The 16,083-nt window shown below is 39.2% G+C and overlaps 2 protein-coding genes across 2 annotated transcripts; one reads left to right on the top strand and one right to left on the bottom strand.

Annotated features, from left to right (window-relative positions):
* Positions 1-7,450, bottom strand: med6 (mediator complex subunit 6). The gene is made up of 8 exons (XM_080414836.1): positions 7,355-7,450; positions 5,446-5,605; positions 4,713-4,804; positions 3,659-3,741; positions 1,992-2,100; positions 1,623-1,738; positions 1,486-1,513; positions 1-1,124 (listed from the first exon to the last, which is right to left on the bottom strand). The coding sequence occupies exons 1-8, from the start codon at positions 7,374-7,376 to the stop codon at positions 994-996; spliced, it is 741 nt and encodes a 246-aa protein (XP_080270962.1). The 5' UTR covers positions 7,377-7,450; the 3' UTR covers positions 1-993.
* Positions 7,451-8,868: 1,418 nt separating this feature from the next.
* ttc9 (tetratricopeptide repeat domain 9) lies at positions 8,869-11,653 on the top strand. The gene is made up of 3 exons (XM_080414388.1): positions 8,869-9,904; positions 10,274-10,456; positions 11,418-11,653. The coding sequence occupies exons 1-3, from the start codon at positions 9,400-9,402 to the stop codon at positions 11,498-11,500; spliced, it is 771 nt and encodes a 256-aa protein (XP_080270514.1). The 5' UTR covers positions 8,869-9,399; the 3' UTR covers positions 11,501-11,653.
* The last annotated feature ends 4,430 nt before the right edge of the window (positions 11,654-16,083 follow it).

Raw genomic sequence — 16,083 nt, 5'->3', positions numbered from 1 at the left:
ACAATTTATTTGAAAATATCTGAAGAAAAACTATCATGACCACATTGCTTCGCTGTTACAAATACGTACGTTTTTTTTTAATACAACACATTAAACACACCAGTTAAATCAGAGTGGTCCAAACTATTAACAATATGAGATATACATCTCTGTTGGTATTAATACTCTAGTCAAAATGTATGGACATATATCAATACACATACGGTATTTGATGTTTAGTATCACAATACATCTGAAAATCATAAAGTAAAAAGAAGTTTTCAATGTTCAACATCATGGTACATCCCTTGGTTAAGCAGGCTGGGAATGGAAATGACCTCTGAATTCATTACCCCAGAAAGATCCTGCTGATGTCAACAGTAAACTGATACTGTCGCTGAAGTCAGCATATCATCCAACAAAAAAAGCTCTTCATTAGCAAAAAAAGAAAAGAAAAAAAAAATAGCAAGGTTTCTGCACATAGTCTTAAAATGTCCACTCACACTTTACTTTAGCCCTGTTAGCTATGCATCTGCTTGAAATGTATGGGTTGCCAAACTTTATCGAGAGTACAAGACTAAGGTTACAGGGTAAAAGTAGTTCTGGCACCCAGACAGAGAACTGACACTTTTTGTGCCAATTTGTTATAAGCATCTTGAAAACCAGTCAACAAAGTTGCAGTGCTGGACATTCTGGACAACATGGCAGCCCACTCTCAACCTGTTCAACTGTTTAGTCACGTTTTGCATGCCTTCTTTTCCTGCTGGTCACCCTCTCAAAAGTGGGGAATGATCGTGACTATAATCTTGCTCATCGATGTAGTCACATTTATGTTCTTCTTCCCACACAGACACAGTCAAATCATAAGTGTTAATTTATCCAATTGTGACTCAGAGAGTGTACAAATATAACCAAATTGACCTTTACAGGTCCATTTGGTTATATATAGTACACTCTCTGCATTAAATTATCACTCAAGATTTTACCCCACTCAAAGTGTATTAGGAGTGGTCATCACTGGAGCCTTGCTCGTTTCTCAGGGGGCGGTTTGCTTGGAGGCCCTGGGGCTGAGGACTTGGTGGCTGGTTCCCTCTCCTCCTGTTTCACTGTTTCAGCAGGTGGTTCAGGTTCCTTCTTTACCTCAACTGCAATACAATAGAATTACAATCATGCATAGGACTTAAGGAGTTTGAGTCACTTTTGGCATTAGACTGAGAGCCAAACGAGGCTGTCAGTAAACCTAACCCTATTCAAACTGGGAATCAGAAGGGAATTGTTGCGCTACCATAGTATGTAAATAGGAACATGAGTTGGATAGTAAAAATAATTCATACAAAATTGTTGAACTACTGACAGGAGGTTTCATGGACATAGACAGACAGTTAACTTAACATAGACAGACTTAACTCTTGGACAAAGTTATCAAACAGTACTGAGCAGCGGTTCAAAATGACCATGGATTATGTTCTGACTAGAATGTGGATGAAGCACTTTAAAAGGTCATACCTGGTATAGGCTTCTCACCAGGTTTAGGCTGAAAGAAATGTATTGACAGTTATTTTAAAAACTAGAAAGAAACTATAGAAAGACAGCAAAATTCACTGTACAACTAGTTTGTTTTATTCTGTCAGTGCAACACATACCTGGTAAAATGTTGGGGGAAACTTTGACCTGAGGTCTAAAAGGAGAGTGTCGACACGTTGTCTCTGAAACAGCGAACTGGGTTCTTCTTTCTGCTTAGATTTTGGTTTGACCTTTTCTGTAGAAAAACACGATTTAGTTTACTACAGTATAATTGTATTCTCTTTTTTATTACATGGGTTACCATTGACCATAATAAACAAAACATTTATAAACCACCAAGACGACCCCACAAATAAGATAATTAAAAGTGACAGTAGATTCTCACAGCGCATTACAGTGGGTGATGGGTGAAAAATAAAAATACAAGAAAAGGTCATCAAAACAGCATACAAGAGCCCACTACAACTAAAGCCAACCCTCAAGCTAACCTTTCTCCTCCTGGTCTTTGAATTGCCACCAGTATCCTTTGGAGGGGTGGTAGCGACAATAAGACATGGCCTCATCAAAAGCAGATTGTATTCCATGGACAGCAGAGAGCTAAAGGATATAGAATTACATAAGTAAACTAGGAAGAAACACATTTGTTAATAGTGAGTGCAAGTCCTTACTCATTCAGTGCCATTGACGTCACGTTTTTATAAGCCCAGGGTGCCAATGATGTCGCCGACGTCATAAAAAAAAAAAAATAATCTAAAAAAAATCCCTTTTTTTTTTTTTTTTTTTTATGTTCAGAACCCAAGATATCATGATTTGAAGATTTGCTGCTACATTCACTTCTTGTTTAACATCTTACTGAAAAAGGCTGTATCTCGCTTCCTAAGCACTTTTTTTTTACAATGTATTTTTGGCTCTGGCACTCAGAGCCAAACTGACAGAAATAAGTCAGGCACTGAATGAGTTAAGCAGCTAAATGAAGAATTACATTTGTCAATAGGTGCATAATCCTTATGAAAAGTGTTTTAACTTCAAAAGAATGGTATCAAATTTGACAGCAAAGAAAGATCTAAATAAAATGACAGATGCTGCAGGAACAATAACTGTAATTTAAAAAAAGATTTTAAAATATCCTTGCTGTCAAGTGTGATCCCATTTTATGAATGAATGTTGAATGGCAAAGAACAATCAAACACTCTTCAAATCAAGACACCGGTCAAAATTGGAGAATTCTTCACAAACCTAACATTGAGCTAGAGGTATTAAAATATACAGTATATCTTTCTTTTTTTCCCTTCTTTTTTTTTAATCCCACGATTTTGTAATCCATTTTTTCACCCAGTGCCAATTGTCTAAGTAATCCTGGGCGCTACACTCCATCTGCCAGCCTAGGGAGAGCCTAGAGCCGAGCTCATGCCTCCTTCAATGCATGAGAGTGAGAGCTAGCAAGACGCTTCTTATCACCTGACAGGGGGGAAATTCCCTGGTTAGATGTAGCGCGTGGAAGGAACACGTTATTCCTACCAGTTCCTTTCCCCTCCATCAGGCACCCCGGCTGACCAGGGGGAGGCAGTATAGAGACCAGGATTACTGCAAGTTTTTGTGAGGGTACCTAGTTAGAACCATAGACATAGAAACCTAGATACCTCATTGGCCTCTGCAGTTCGTTGGAGTGACCTATTTCGTATGGTGGCCGCCATACGCGCTGTGATTGGCCAGTGCCCGTTCCCCCCGGAAATGGGGGGTACGGGCACTGGCCAATCACAGCACGTCTTTTCCAGGACTTGTCAGAATCTAGTTGTCCCGCCCCCACCTGCCTCTCATTGGCCTACTGAACGCCTTCTTCTGTGACGCACGCGGGAAATTTCCAGCTGCCCCCCTGGAAGCGGAAGCGCGCCCGCCATACAGACGCTTCAGAGCCAGAGGAGGCGTCTACCTTTATATGTCTATGGTTAGAACACAGGGAGAACATGCAAACTCCACACATAGAGGCCCTTTCACCAACCCCACCTAGGGTATGGGCACTGATGACGCGGAAGGAGAGAACGCGCCCACAGCGCCCACAGCGTCCCCGTCTGTGAGGCGACAGCACTACCGACTGCGCCACCGTGCCCCCTAAAATATACAGTATATCATGATGGAATATATAGCAAGCTCTTACCATTCTGGAACCAATAACTGTTCCCAGGTCTGGCGCCTGATACACCACTCCTGCTATGATGTAGTAGTCAGAAAATGGTATCACTGGGGGTGGATACATGGAAGAAAAGTGTCAAATTAAAGCTTTGAAAGATCGGTTCGGAGATCGGTTATTTTTGGCAACAATATTTGTAGTGGTAGTGGAAATTATTTAGCCTTTTCTTTTCTTTTTTACATTATATATCGATATTACATATTGCAACTTTTGTTATCCACTTTAAATGTCTCTATTTTGGCCAGGTCATTATTGGAGAATATTTGAAGCAATTTCCCCCAAATATGATTAAGCGCAGTGGTGTGTTCTACTGTGTTATGCTATATACGGCTAGTCTAATCCATTGAAAACGCGCTAGCGTATCGCGCATATTGTGCAGGGAATAATTATCGTATACCCTCCAGAAAAAAACTAGAACACACCACTGATTAAGCGTATACTGTATAGGATTTAAGTAGTTAAAGAAAGCTGAGCTTCAAGCAGCAGCAGCACCAACTGGCTGTGGTTCACTACTCCCAACATATCGTTGCTGTAGGGTGGAAACCTTTCCTTGTACGTTCCAAAAAAACATACATTTAATATCATTCTGTATCTGTCTTTAGAGGAAGCACTAAATCTCTGCACTGGGCAGCTCTGTTTAATAGACTTGTCGACTAGCTGTGGACATACCTATATTGTATATGTACTTGTGTGAATGAAACCTTTTAATGTCTGTAATTTGTATTATGTTGTTTCTCCAACCATGTTTAATGTACTGTTGGCTGTCTTGGCAAGGACACGGTTGTATCTCATTGAGGCTATTTCCTGGTCAAATAAAGTTTAAATACAAATATTTAAGGGGGTCACAATTACATGAGATAGTACACCGGCAACAGTTGCAGAAAATAAAGGACAGACAGCATGACACAAAAAAAACAGTTACAATCTGGATCAAGTACCTCTGCATTTGTACATGGTACAGTACGTGCAGTACACAACACATCGAGAATCAGCGATTAATGAATTTGCTGTAGCTGCTCACCTTGGTTAGGTGACTGCCTCTGCTGCTTACGGATGATATAAAGAATTGGTTCCTGGGCATGAAGAAGAATGTACTCAACTCCCACCATTTGACTGGAAAATAAATCAGAAAATGTGTTTATTTTGACTGTGGCTTTTAAGCATGTTGCTGGGCAAAATGGAACTTTGCTACAGACCTCTGACCAGACGGTTCTTCTGACATTATAGCAGTGTTATTAACTTGTATCTTGGGCATTTAATGATTTTGCCTGCAGGGGTGTAATGGGGATTTTTTTTATTGGCAGAACGCTATTTTAATAGCGTCACGCCTGTGCATGGCATTTTATTTTATCTTAACGAAGTGTATACATAGTAGGAAACATGTTTGCATAGGAAATGACTAGTTTTTAGCTTAGTTTTGTAAATCTTCTCAAGGAATGCCTTGAATTATAGGAGCTGAAACTAAACGTTTGCTTTGAACGAGTATCTTTCTCTTCTTCGACGGTGAGGCATTGTTGCGGGCAGATAGGACACTGGCAGCAGCGGTTACTGACGCCAAAATGCTGTGTTGCTCACTGTGTATGCGGTGTGAAGAGTGAGTGAGGATGCATTTGCACACTGGTTATCTGATATGATGTAATGTTTTTCTTTTTCTTTTTTATTACACTGTGGAGCATAATATTGTATCTGTATTTTTGTTCAATAATAAATCTGAATAATTTGTAACAAAAAACAAACTCATATTGTAATCTTACTTCAGATGCTCCAGGGTTAGCCGCTGCATCTTCACTACCTCATTATTACAAGTTCGGTCATAGAATGGGTTGCTTCTCTCCGAAAAATAGTCCAACACATTGCCAGGGTTGAGAATGGGCACCCAGCCACTGTCAACCCAGGATATCCCAAGGAGGTTGTCTGTCAGTAGAAAGAACAAATACAACAAAGGATGTTGAAGGACAAATAACGTGAACTTAAAGTTTTATAATTGTTAATTCCGTTTTGTAGACTGCCAAGGAAAATCTGATGTGGGAGATGGGAATCATTGTTGCCTAATCCGCTCATAGTAGGAACAGGTCGTGTTCTCACAACGTTCTGTACAGAGTCCGGGACAATGTCGCTCTGGATGAAAGCCTAAATTGAATTGAATTTGATTGACAGGTCTTTACATTTTGTAGCCTTGGATCAAGACTATCATAGATGTATTTTATCGAGTCTGAATATTAGTTACGTATCTATGATATGAAAGTAAAAGTCAAACTCAATAAAATGCATCTATGATAGTATCTAACTATGGTACGAAAGTAAAAGTCAGACTAGATAAAATACATCTATGACAGTCTTGATCCAAAGCTATAAAATTAGGTACCATTACCTGGGCAATTATGTTTTCAAAACAAACCACAACGTAAACAGCGGGTCTCACGTAGATCTGCCGTAAATTGCAGATCTACAAGCAGCATTCGATATGTAGTTATGGTCTGTGGTAGAAAAAGTACTACATTTTTTTACTTAAGTAAGTATCAATACTGCAATGTAGAAATACTCCAATACAAGTAAAAGTCCGGTATTCAAAATTTACTTGAGTATAAATACAGAAGTATTGGAATCAAAATGTACTTAAAGTGCCAAAAGTACTCATTTCACAAGTATTGGAATGTATGAAAATCTAAAAAATAGCAGATCCAACACATTGTGAGCTTGTAGATCGGCTATTTTCAAATGGCCGAAATGTATATGCAGAGGTCTTCAACAGGGGGTCCGTGACCCCTAGGGGGTCCGCGGAGGTACTGCAGGGGGTCCGCGAATTTTTTTTTGAAAAAAAATAAAAATAAATGGTTTTCTTTTTTTCCCCAAAATGTCAAATTGTCTTTAAACATAACATGAATCCATAGCAAACAGATAAATGGAGGCACAATGCACAATAACATGGTATGTTTATAAATATTTTGTAGAGAATCTTTATTTTGCACACCTACTGGGGCAGGTGCGTAGGAGCAGGCAATATAAAACACAATTGTATACATAAATATACAATATATGTGGTAGCCCCCCCTACCCTACCAGGTAGGGGGTCCCTGCTCCATCTCCCCATCAGTTTGGGGGTCCCTGGCCTGAAAAGGTTGAAGACCTAGGGGTCATACATTACCCATTTCAGCCCTATATACCAGCTGGTATATAGGGCTGAAATGGGTAATGTATGTTTTGTAATAATAATCAAAATCTACAAAGTAAATAGTAACTAAAGTTTTCAATATAATTGTAGTGGAGTAAAAGTATAACATTTGCCACTGAGATGTAATGTGGTAGAAGTAAAAGTACTGAAAATTGGAAATACTCCAGTAGAGTAAAAATACCTCAGAATTGTACTTAAGTACAGTACTTGAGTAAATGTTCTTAGTTACTTTACACCACTGGTTCTGTTCTGTTGACCAAAACCTGAACCTCTCCCCATCGGCTACTACAGCGATGGGGTGGGGTGGGGGGGTTACCTATGGGGCTATAACTCTACGGTAATGGCGACATTAGGATATATTTAGCCAGGCAGCTTCTTGTTTCCCTCGATAGCTACTTAAATAACGTGTCACATCATCATGTATTAGTAGCGAATTCAAACCTGCAGTAATATGTTTGCATTTTAAAAACGGAAACAATGGAATCCGGTACCTCTCAAATCCACCGACGCCATGATGTAAACAAGTTGTCGCAGAGAAATGACGTAATGATTGTTGTTTCCATTGTTGCCATATTTTGTGAGAGCAATAAGCAATCAGGTCTAGGAAAACAAGCCCGAAAGAAGCAACTAGGCCACGTGAGCACTCTAAACCTATATCTGCATCGGCTATTTGAAAATAGCCGATCTACAAGCTCACAACGCGTCCCGATGCGACGCGTTGTGAGCTTATTGATCGGCTACTTTACAGTTGTGAACTTGTGAGCTTTTAGATAGACTGGAAGCACTTTTCATGCAATCAATTCCCAGCATATTGTTTCGGGGTGCGCTGGTTTCAGTCCATTCAACCTCCTCTTGTGTGTTGGCTAGTGAGGCGCGTCCTAGCGAGACGGAGACATGACATAATGGGTTTCTTTTGGTGCCGGCCTGCGCGCGCATACTGGTTCTTAATCTTATCAGTGTGACGTCGTCTGTTAACTAATAGGCGAGTGCGCTCCAGTGCGCAATTTCCGAAAGCACCATGTGTGAGGGGGTGGAAAGTCATGGGAAAATTCACCAAGAAGCAAATAAATAATGTATGCGACGTAAAAAGAGAAATTACAAGCCGTGTTCTACAATACACACAAAATAGCTCATACACTTCCGCCCCCCCCCCCCCGTGTGTGTGTGTGTGTGTGTGTGTGTGTGTGTGTGTGTGTGTGTGTGTGTGTGTGTGTGTGTGTGTGTGTGTGTGTGTGCGTGTGCGTGTGCGTGTGTGTGTGTGTGTGTGTGTGTGTGTGTGCGTGTCTGTGTGCGTGTGCGTGTGCGTGTGTGTGTATGTGAGATTGAGCGAAAGAGAAGTGTGAATTGGCTTGTCACCTTTTTTACATTTATATAATTATCATGTAAATATATTTAGCCTACTAAATAGCCTATTACAGGTTGTCATATTATCTATATTATATATTACATACAATAGCCTACATATTAGCCTATACTTTAGTTGTGTATGTGTATTATAATATTTATAAATTATAGGATATTAAATATTATATTACAATGTTTATGAATATGCTAAAATGCTTGGTCACCTGCGTTTTTAACCTTTGCCAAGCAAGCCATGGAGGCATGGACCAATAAAGGCTTTTTTTTACTGAACGTGCCTTGGATTTTTTTTTAATTCACCTGATTCTCTCACTTTGATGTCAGCCTACAGGGAAGGAACTTGTATATATGGGTTAAAATGCCTAGAATAGGCATGGTAGCTATGTTGTTTACTTTGTATCATCCTTTAGCTTTCCCTCCCCTATTTATTCAGCACCGGAAAGTTTTTTTTGGTCAGCAGCATTTGCTCCAGAGATAGTTAGAATTCCACAACAAGACACACCCAAACAGCTGCAGTACACTATTCGGTTGAGTGACACTGACAGCACAGATAGGAGGAAATAGCTGAATAAATAAAACCTGGCGTATCATATTGTGTTTTGTGTACCAGGTGGGGTTGTTGACGGAGCTCAGAAGAGGAATCAGCTTAATTCAGCAAGGCGATCTAAGGTGGTGCAGGTTCAGGCAGACAGCATATTACCCCATATAAACTCTTGTTTTAATGACATCATACGCTGTTTAAATGACATCATACGCTGTCAACTGGGGACCGAAGGGTTGAGTCAGTCCGAACAGCCTGCGCTCTCTGAGGCAGCCCGCTTGGTCTTTATCTGATGCATTCATCTCTAGAGATGGCTGCATTCCTCCAGATTGAGATAAAAAAGAGAGATCCCGCGATAGACTAGACCAGGCATAGCCTACCTTAGTGAAGAGCCAGCATAGCCTCGTATAATAAAGAACCAATCGGATCGCCACGGGAAAAAATAGGGGGATATAAGAAGAAGAGTGCGCACAGAAGACGTAGTTGCGACATCGTGCAGTCGTGGATGAACATCACGACACGCGCAAGAGAATGCGGTGAGGCGAGCGAGTCTTTTTTAATACAAAATAGAAATACAAATTTGGAGACAAGGGCAGCTACATTATTTATTTAACATACGAAAGGTTGTCGAAAATGAGCGCAAGCCAGACCGACCGCGATGGCACATCGAACGCGGATGGTGGCACAGTCCCGCGGCTCCCCCAGCAGTGCAGCGCTCAGCCTCCGAGCAGCAGCAGCAGCAGCAGCAGTAGCAGCAGTAGCCGGACCAGAGATGCAAGACACCACCAGCAGCAGCAGCAGCAGCAACAACAACAACGGCAACATCATGGTGGATCGATGCTGAAACAACCGTCACACGAGCCGGCGGATGCCGTGAGACGAGCGATCGACTTCAAGACGCAAGGCACCCAGTGCTACAAGGATAAGAAGTACAGGGAGGCGATCGGCAAGTACCATCGCGCCTTGCTGGAGATGAAGGGCTTGTGCCGGGTTCTGGGAGATCCAGACACCACCAGCTCCAAATCCCCATCCTCCTCCTCCTCCCTCCTCCCGAACATCAGCAAGTCCACTTCGCTGACGGATGAGCAGAAGGGTGCCATGGAAAATGCCGAGCTGGAGTGTTACAACAGCTTGGCGGGTATAGCTAAATAACACAATCGCACCTTTTTCTTTTTTTGTTTTGCTGTTCTCTTTTCAATAGAGTAGATTTCTGGGAAATGCTCCAACATTCATGAATTATTCATGACACAGTAGGCTATGACTCATTCTCAGGCTGGTCCCTCACCCTCATCCACCTCATCTCACTTTAGTTTTTGATGTTTTTGGATCGTTTGGATGCTGTGTCTGGTGTTGTTAGATAGCTAAATTAACGTAGTAATTTATGAATGAATTTAGTGTATGAACTGAATTTAAGTGCATACAGCTATTATTCAATGGCATTCAAATAACAATTTATATATTATTATATGAACACCTTTTCTGTATTCCTTCTCTTTCCTCCTCCAAGCATGCCTCTTACAGATGGAGCTGGTGAACTATGAGCGTGTGAAGGAGTACTGTCTCAAAGTCCTTCGCAAGGAGGGAGACCACTTCAAAGCTTTGTACCGCTCTGGTGTGGCTTATTACCACCTCGGTGACTTCCAGAAGGCCCTCTACTACCTCAAGGAGTCACATAAACAGGAACCTTCAGGTCAGATTTGATACCGCTTTACAGGGAACACTATAGTCTCTTGTGAGGGTGGAGGCCCAAAAGTGGGTGCGGGGAGGATAAGACTGCATGATTTCCATGAGTCAATAAATGATGTAGGTGTTGAATACCAATGGGACTTTTGCATTTGTTTTAATTGGAGCCTTTGCTTTCAGAGATATTGTGATGATTTACTAGTTGAAGGTATGTAGTTGTAAATAAAGCAGCAGACCAAGGCTCTCTTACGGCTTTATACACTTCAACAGTAAATACAAAAAAGTTAACACTGCAACTTGTTGCACCGGGGTGGGTGGGAGGGTACTGCTACATCTTGTCAGGGGCCCCATGATTCCTAGCAGGTCGTATGAGTGCCTCTGTACTACCATATTGTTTTTATAGTCTTCAAAATGCAACTCAAAGGCCTCATGTTGCTCTGTGCCAGTCTCACCATTACAGACTGCAGTGGAAATGTTTGTCGGCTTTATTGTGTTATCCTCCATTGTGTCTTTCATAATGCGTCTCATATTCTTTCCTTTGTGTAGCATATAGTGTTGCAAAAAATAACTACACAATCACATTAAATTAATCAATCTATCTGTTGTCTGCTCATGTGTGTATAGGCAGCAGGTAGATAGATAGATAGATATAGATAATTTAGATAGATAGATCAAAGGCGCTGCAAAGGTGCTATGTGGCACCTTTAACCAACCTAACCCTGGCATCCCAGTTTTTGACATAACATTATAGATGAAAATGTGAAAAATAACAATATAATATATATTTTTTCATAACACATCTACAAGCTCAGAAAGCATCGCACAAAGCATCGCTTACAAGCTCACAACGCATCACATCTGTGATGCATTGTGAGCTTGTAGATCGGCTATTTAGTATGAATCAGGCTTAAGCCCTGCCATGACACAGTTTGAATCACAGTCAACATCTTCCTGTACTTGTTTCACAGACACCAATGTAATCCGCTACATCCAACTGACAGAGATGAAGATTCGCCGGACTGCTCAAAGGGAAAAGAAAGAGGAAACATAAACACTCACTGTCTGATGACTTTCACCCTTACTGTGTTTCACCCAAACCTTACGCACCACCATCCAAGGTCATGGTGTTAAAAGATATATTATGCTTGCTTTTGCCTTGCACAGCAACTTTTCGCCAATTAAGTGATTTTACCATACCTTTGTGTGCTTGACACAAAACGTTTTTTAATATATATATATATATATATATATATATATATATATATATATATATATATATATATATATATATATATATATATATATATATATATATATATATATATATATATATATATAAATACTATATGTATAGAGTTTCTGCCAAAATGTCCAGTACAAGTATTTCCCAAGTGTGTTTAATCTATTACAAACAAGTCTGATGCACTGCCAGGCAAAACATTGCACAAACAGGCCAACACTTGTGATAGAGACAGGAGCAACAAAAAAAATCTGCATGCGTGTAGGCAACTGTAAGTGTAAGTTAGCACCTACCCTCGCACAATATGTCTTTTTAGTGGCACAGTTTAACTGTTTAACAGCCACCACCTATACTATGTACAATCATGTTAGTATTACATGCATTATACTACATCTAAATACAGTAAATCTAGATAAAATATGACATATCTGGGTAAAAAGGTGCTTTAACTTTTAACAATTCTAACTTACAGTGAGTGTGTGTGTAACATCTCACGTAAACAGTTGCAGTATGGATTTAAGAGACATATCACAAAATGTATATAGGCTACTTTATAGAAATTGCAAGAAAATACGACCAAGAGCCAAGCTAATTGTGTCTTGTTTATAAATGCCAGAAGAAGCACTTCATTCACAGCATATATTAACAAAGAATATGTTTATTGTCAAAGTATATGTGTAATAAAGGTGTCTATTGATTGAATACTTTTTCTGTTGCATTTTACTTATCAGCATTTAAACATTTAGCGTTTATCTCATTTCTCAACATTTGAATAACTATGTGCTTCATCAAAGGCTGTACAATGGACCTAAATGTGTAGTTCTGGCTGATGTGTAGATGGCTCAATCTAGTCATCATCCTGTAGGGAGGGGAGGAGGGGGGCTGTTTCAAAGCACAAAGATATACCAATGAGCTCAAGCTGCTTAAAAGGTTTTATACTGATTTCTCTTGGTAGTTGCCATGGTGAGACTGGATAATAAGCTGTGATGCGATGCGATGCAATAGTGTGGACTAGAGTCAGACTACACCAACTGCTGAATCGCTGCACACCCTGGCATCATGGGTCTTGAGCTCTGCAGTGTCTGACAATAAGCTAACTTCACAGATGAGGATATGACCTAACGCAGCCAATCAATTATCTTCCCACGAATTTAGGGTACATCATTGCCTGAGGTTTTTTATTTCTTCTGCATTCTAGATATCCATGTATGAATTTCAGCAGAGAGATGAGAGAGGGTTGAATTACCTGGGGGGTGGGGGGGGGTTCAAGCCTGAAGAAAGAACAATTAGCATTAACTGTTGAATTGCTTACTGTGATTTTAATCAAATCAGTGTTCCAGTGCAAATACAAGTCAAGTCGATAACAGCATAATTTCCCACCCTGAAATATTGTCAATTTCAGCAAAGATAAGATCAGCTTATTTATGGTAATAATAGTTTCAGTTACAATACCATAGATACACCTGGTAGGGAGTGCTTTGTTTCAACTAGTACCCTTACAATACTGTGTTGTAGATCAAGCATTACCATATTTTCCACACTCATAAGAAAACGCATTCACATTGACATGTACATTAGTTCTTCACTTACAAGGGGTTAATTTTGACAGCTTAATTCTCAGTGGATGCAATATTCCAGGTGGAGAGGTCACTTGAATCAAAGGTTAAATCAAAGGTTAACAGCATCCTTCACGTGTCAATAGAAAATCTGCATTAAAAGAATATTTGCAAACGATTATGTTTTGGCTATTATGTTTAGCTTTAATTTGCTTGGGATACCATGGGTGGGGTTTTATCACAACGGACAATTTATTTAGAAAGAAAGTTGTGACAATCGCAGTAAAAGATTCTTTTACTGTACTTTTGTGCAACAACTTACCAGTCACTAGAGTTGCCCTGAAGTGTGAAACCCCACCCATCTGGTTCTCTAAAATACTAAAACAAACAGATAATTATTTGCAAATACTATTTGACTTAGGATTGGTCCATACAAACAGTAAAAGGAAATACATTTGAGAGTTGAGCAGTGTGCAACACAAATTGAATGTCTTCCCTTTCTGAAAACACATTTATACATGTTTCTAGATAGGAAGAGATGGCATTCAACTGGTTTTGAACAGGTTCAGCCCAAAAATATATAAAATCTCACAGTAGCTAAAGCTATTTTTATTCACTTACATTAAAAACTGACCTAACGTTTCGGCCTACTATAAGGACTTCATCAGACATTAATGTATACAATTAGATCAATGTTTCATGAAGACCGTATAGTAGGTTGAAATGTTGTCTGCTAATGTATTAATTGAATAAAAATACATTTACATGTTTCATAAATAACAGTTTGACCCGATGAAGAGCCTTGGCTCGAAACATTGTCATTAAATTACACTGGAGCAGATGAGTGTGCGGGTTTATTCTTTTTCTTCATAAATAACTGTCCAAAAAGTGTATTTCAAAATATATTTTGGACTTTGGAAACCAATACCAATATATTTTACCAATAAAATCTTGATATCTTTAGGCCTGTCAAAACTATATTCTCTATACGGAGTGTATATGTACCGTATAATTTTGAAACATGAAATATATTTCGCTGTATGGGCTTACTCCAGAAAAAAAGCTTGAACCATTTTATCCCTGTGGAGAATTTGGAGGAAATTAGAGTAACATAAAACTACAAATTACAAGTGATATGAAAACAATACAAAGTCAATGTGAAGGTAGAGTACTGTTGGATTGAATTAAGGCTATTCTCACTGCTGTTATGAAATCTAATGAATCATGGGCCTTTAAACTTAGCTGGAGGCTTCATGCACATGCTGCTTTGACCAGATATAAAATAATATTTTGACCCAAACCAAGAACAGAAACCTGAATAAATAAATGAATACAACCATTACGTTGAGAGCAAGATTACAATCTGAAAAATATCTGACAGCAATAAAATGTAAAAAAGCAAGGCAAGAAAAATAAATAGAAAAATAAATCCTCCAATAAATTAAATACAATTCACCAAATTAATACAAATATAAATAAGCAAAAAATGAACTTTCACATGCCACCAGGGCCTGCTACAAACGTGTGCCATTCAAGACCCATGCAGTCAGTTGCTTAGATAACACACATGAATCCATGTTCCACTAACAAGCTCATGAGGCAGATCATTTACAAATACAAATGTTCCCTTTTACTTTAGGACAGTGTTTCTCAACTGGTTGGCTTGGGGACCCAAAAGTGTGACACAAGCCATTCTGAAAGGGCCACAGACAATATAACTTGACATAGGATATACAGTATGTGGTAAAAGATACAATGGGCTGTGGCTTCATAGCTACAGCAACATAATATTTAAGGCCCGAAGTAAAAATCATTTGAGAGCCATTGGTTTTACAGGACCGCCGGCCTTACTCAGACATTCTTATTAACAGTATACAGGGGATTGAGACAATGCAGGACATTATTATAAGACTGTGAGTCGCTAACGCAAGTGCTCAGCTGTGTACACATTAACATCCCTTCAATTAGGGTAGCTTTAGCCGTGTTTAGTGATGGCAGGTGTTTGGTACAAAACAGGGATTCCAGTACAAGACAAAACAAGATAAAGAAGAAACTGCTAGCAAATAGCACAACAATTTCAGCACTTATAAATGAATTCAAGTAACACAAGAGTTTTTTTTCCTCCTTTTTTTGGTGGGGTTTTTCTTTCGTTTTTTGCAGAATGTTTATGAATAATCATAGAAAGTGTGTAAAATAAATAATAAATAATTATAAAACAATAATGGACAAATATTCAGCTTTACATTCATGGCGCTTTTCCAAAAGTGCACTTGATAAAATGCACAATCTTGAACTTGAGATTAAAATGAAAGAGAAAAGTGATGTGATCATTCAATGCCCTTCATTACTTCATCATCTGTTCACTTCAATTGAAACCCAACCAAATGGCAAAAATACAGGGCATCTTTAAATAAGAGGAACCAAACAAAAGGGCAATTCTGTTATGATGATGCACTAACAGACCAGGATATAACAGTATGTATAAATACTTACCATGGTTTGTTTTATCCTTCTTATGTATTAGATGGGTGGGGCTTAATAGCACCAGAAAATATAGACAATAGGAGTAGTTAATTTTGTATTCTTGGCTGGGATTAGGTCTACTCATCTGACATTATTTGACTAGCCCTGATGGCAAACCCCAACCATGTGGTACTTATTTATAGAGCCGGCCAATACTTCAGTCTGATATTGGCCTACATATTGTCTGTCACAGATATATCGGTATTGGCATATATGTTGTTGTACGATATGCGCCGATATGGAATCATTTTTGTTTTACAGAACAAAATGCAGAAAAAGATGCATGGGGTAGAAATTATTCTAGTTTGTTTTCTT

Source organism: Gymnoscopelus braueri, assembly GCF_963280865.1.
Source record: "Gymnoscopelus braueri genome assembly, chromosome: 19".
In the NCBI taxonomy this organism is placed as follows: domain Eukaryota; kingdom Metazoa; phylum Chordata; class Actinopteri; order Myctophiformes; family Myctophidae; genus Gymnoscopelus; species Gymnoscopelus braueri.
Note: the sequence above shows the minus strand (reverse complement) of the source record. Positions and strands in the feature narration are given on the sequence as shown.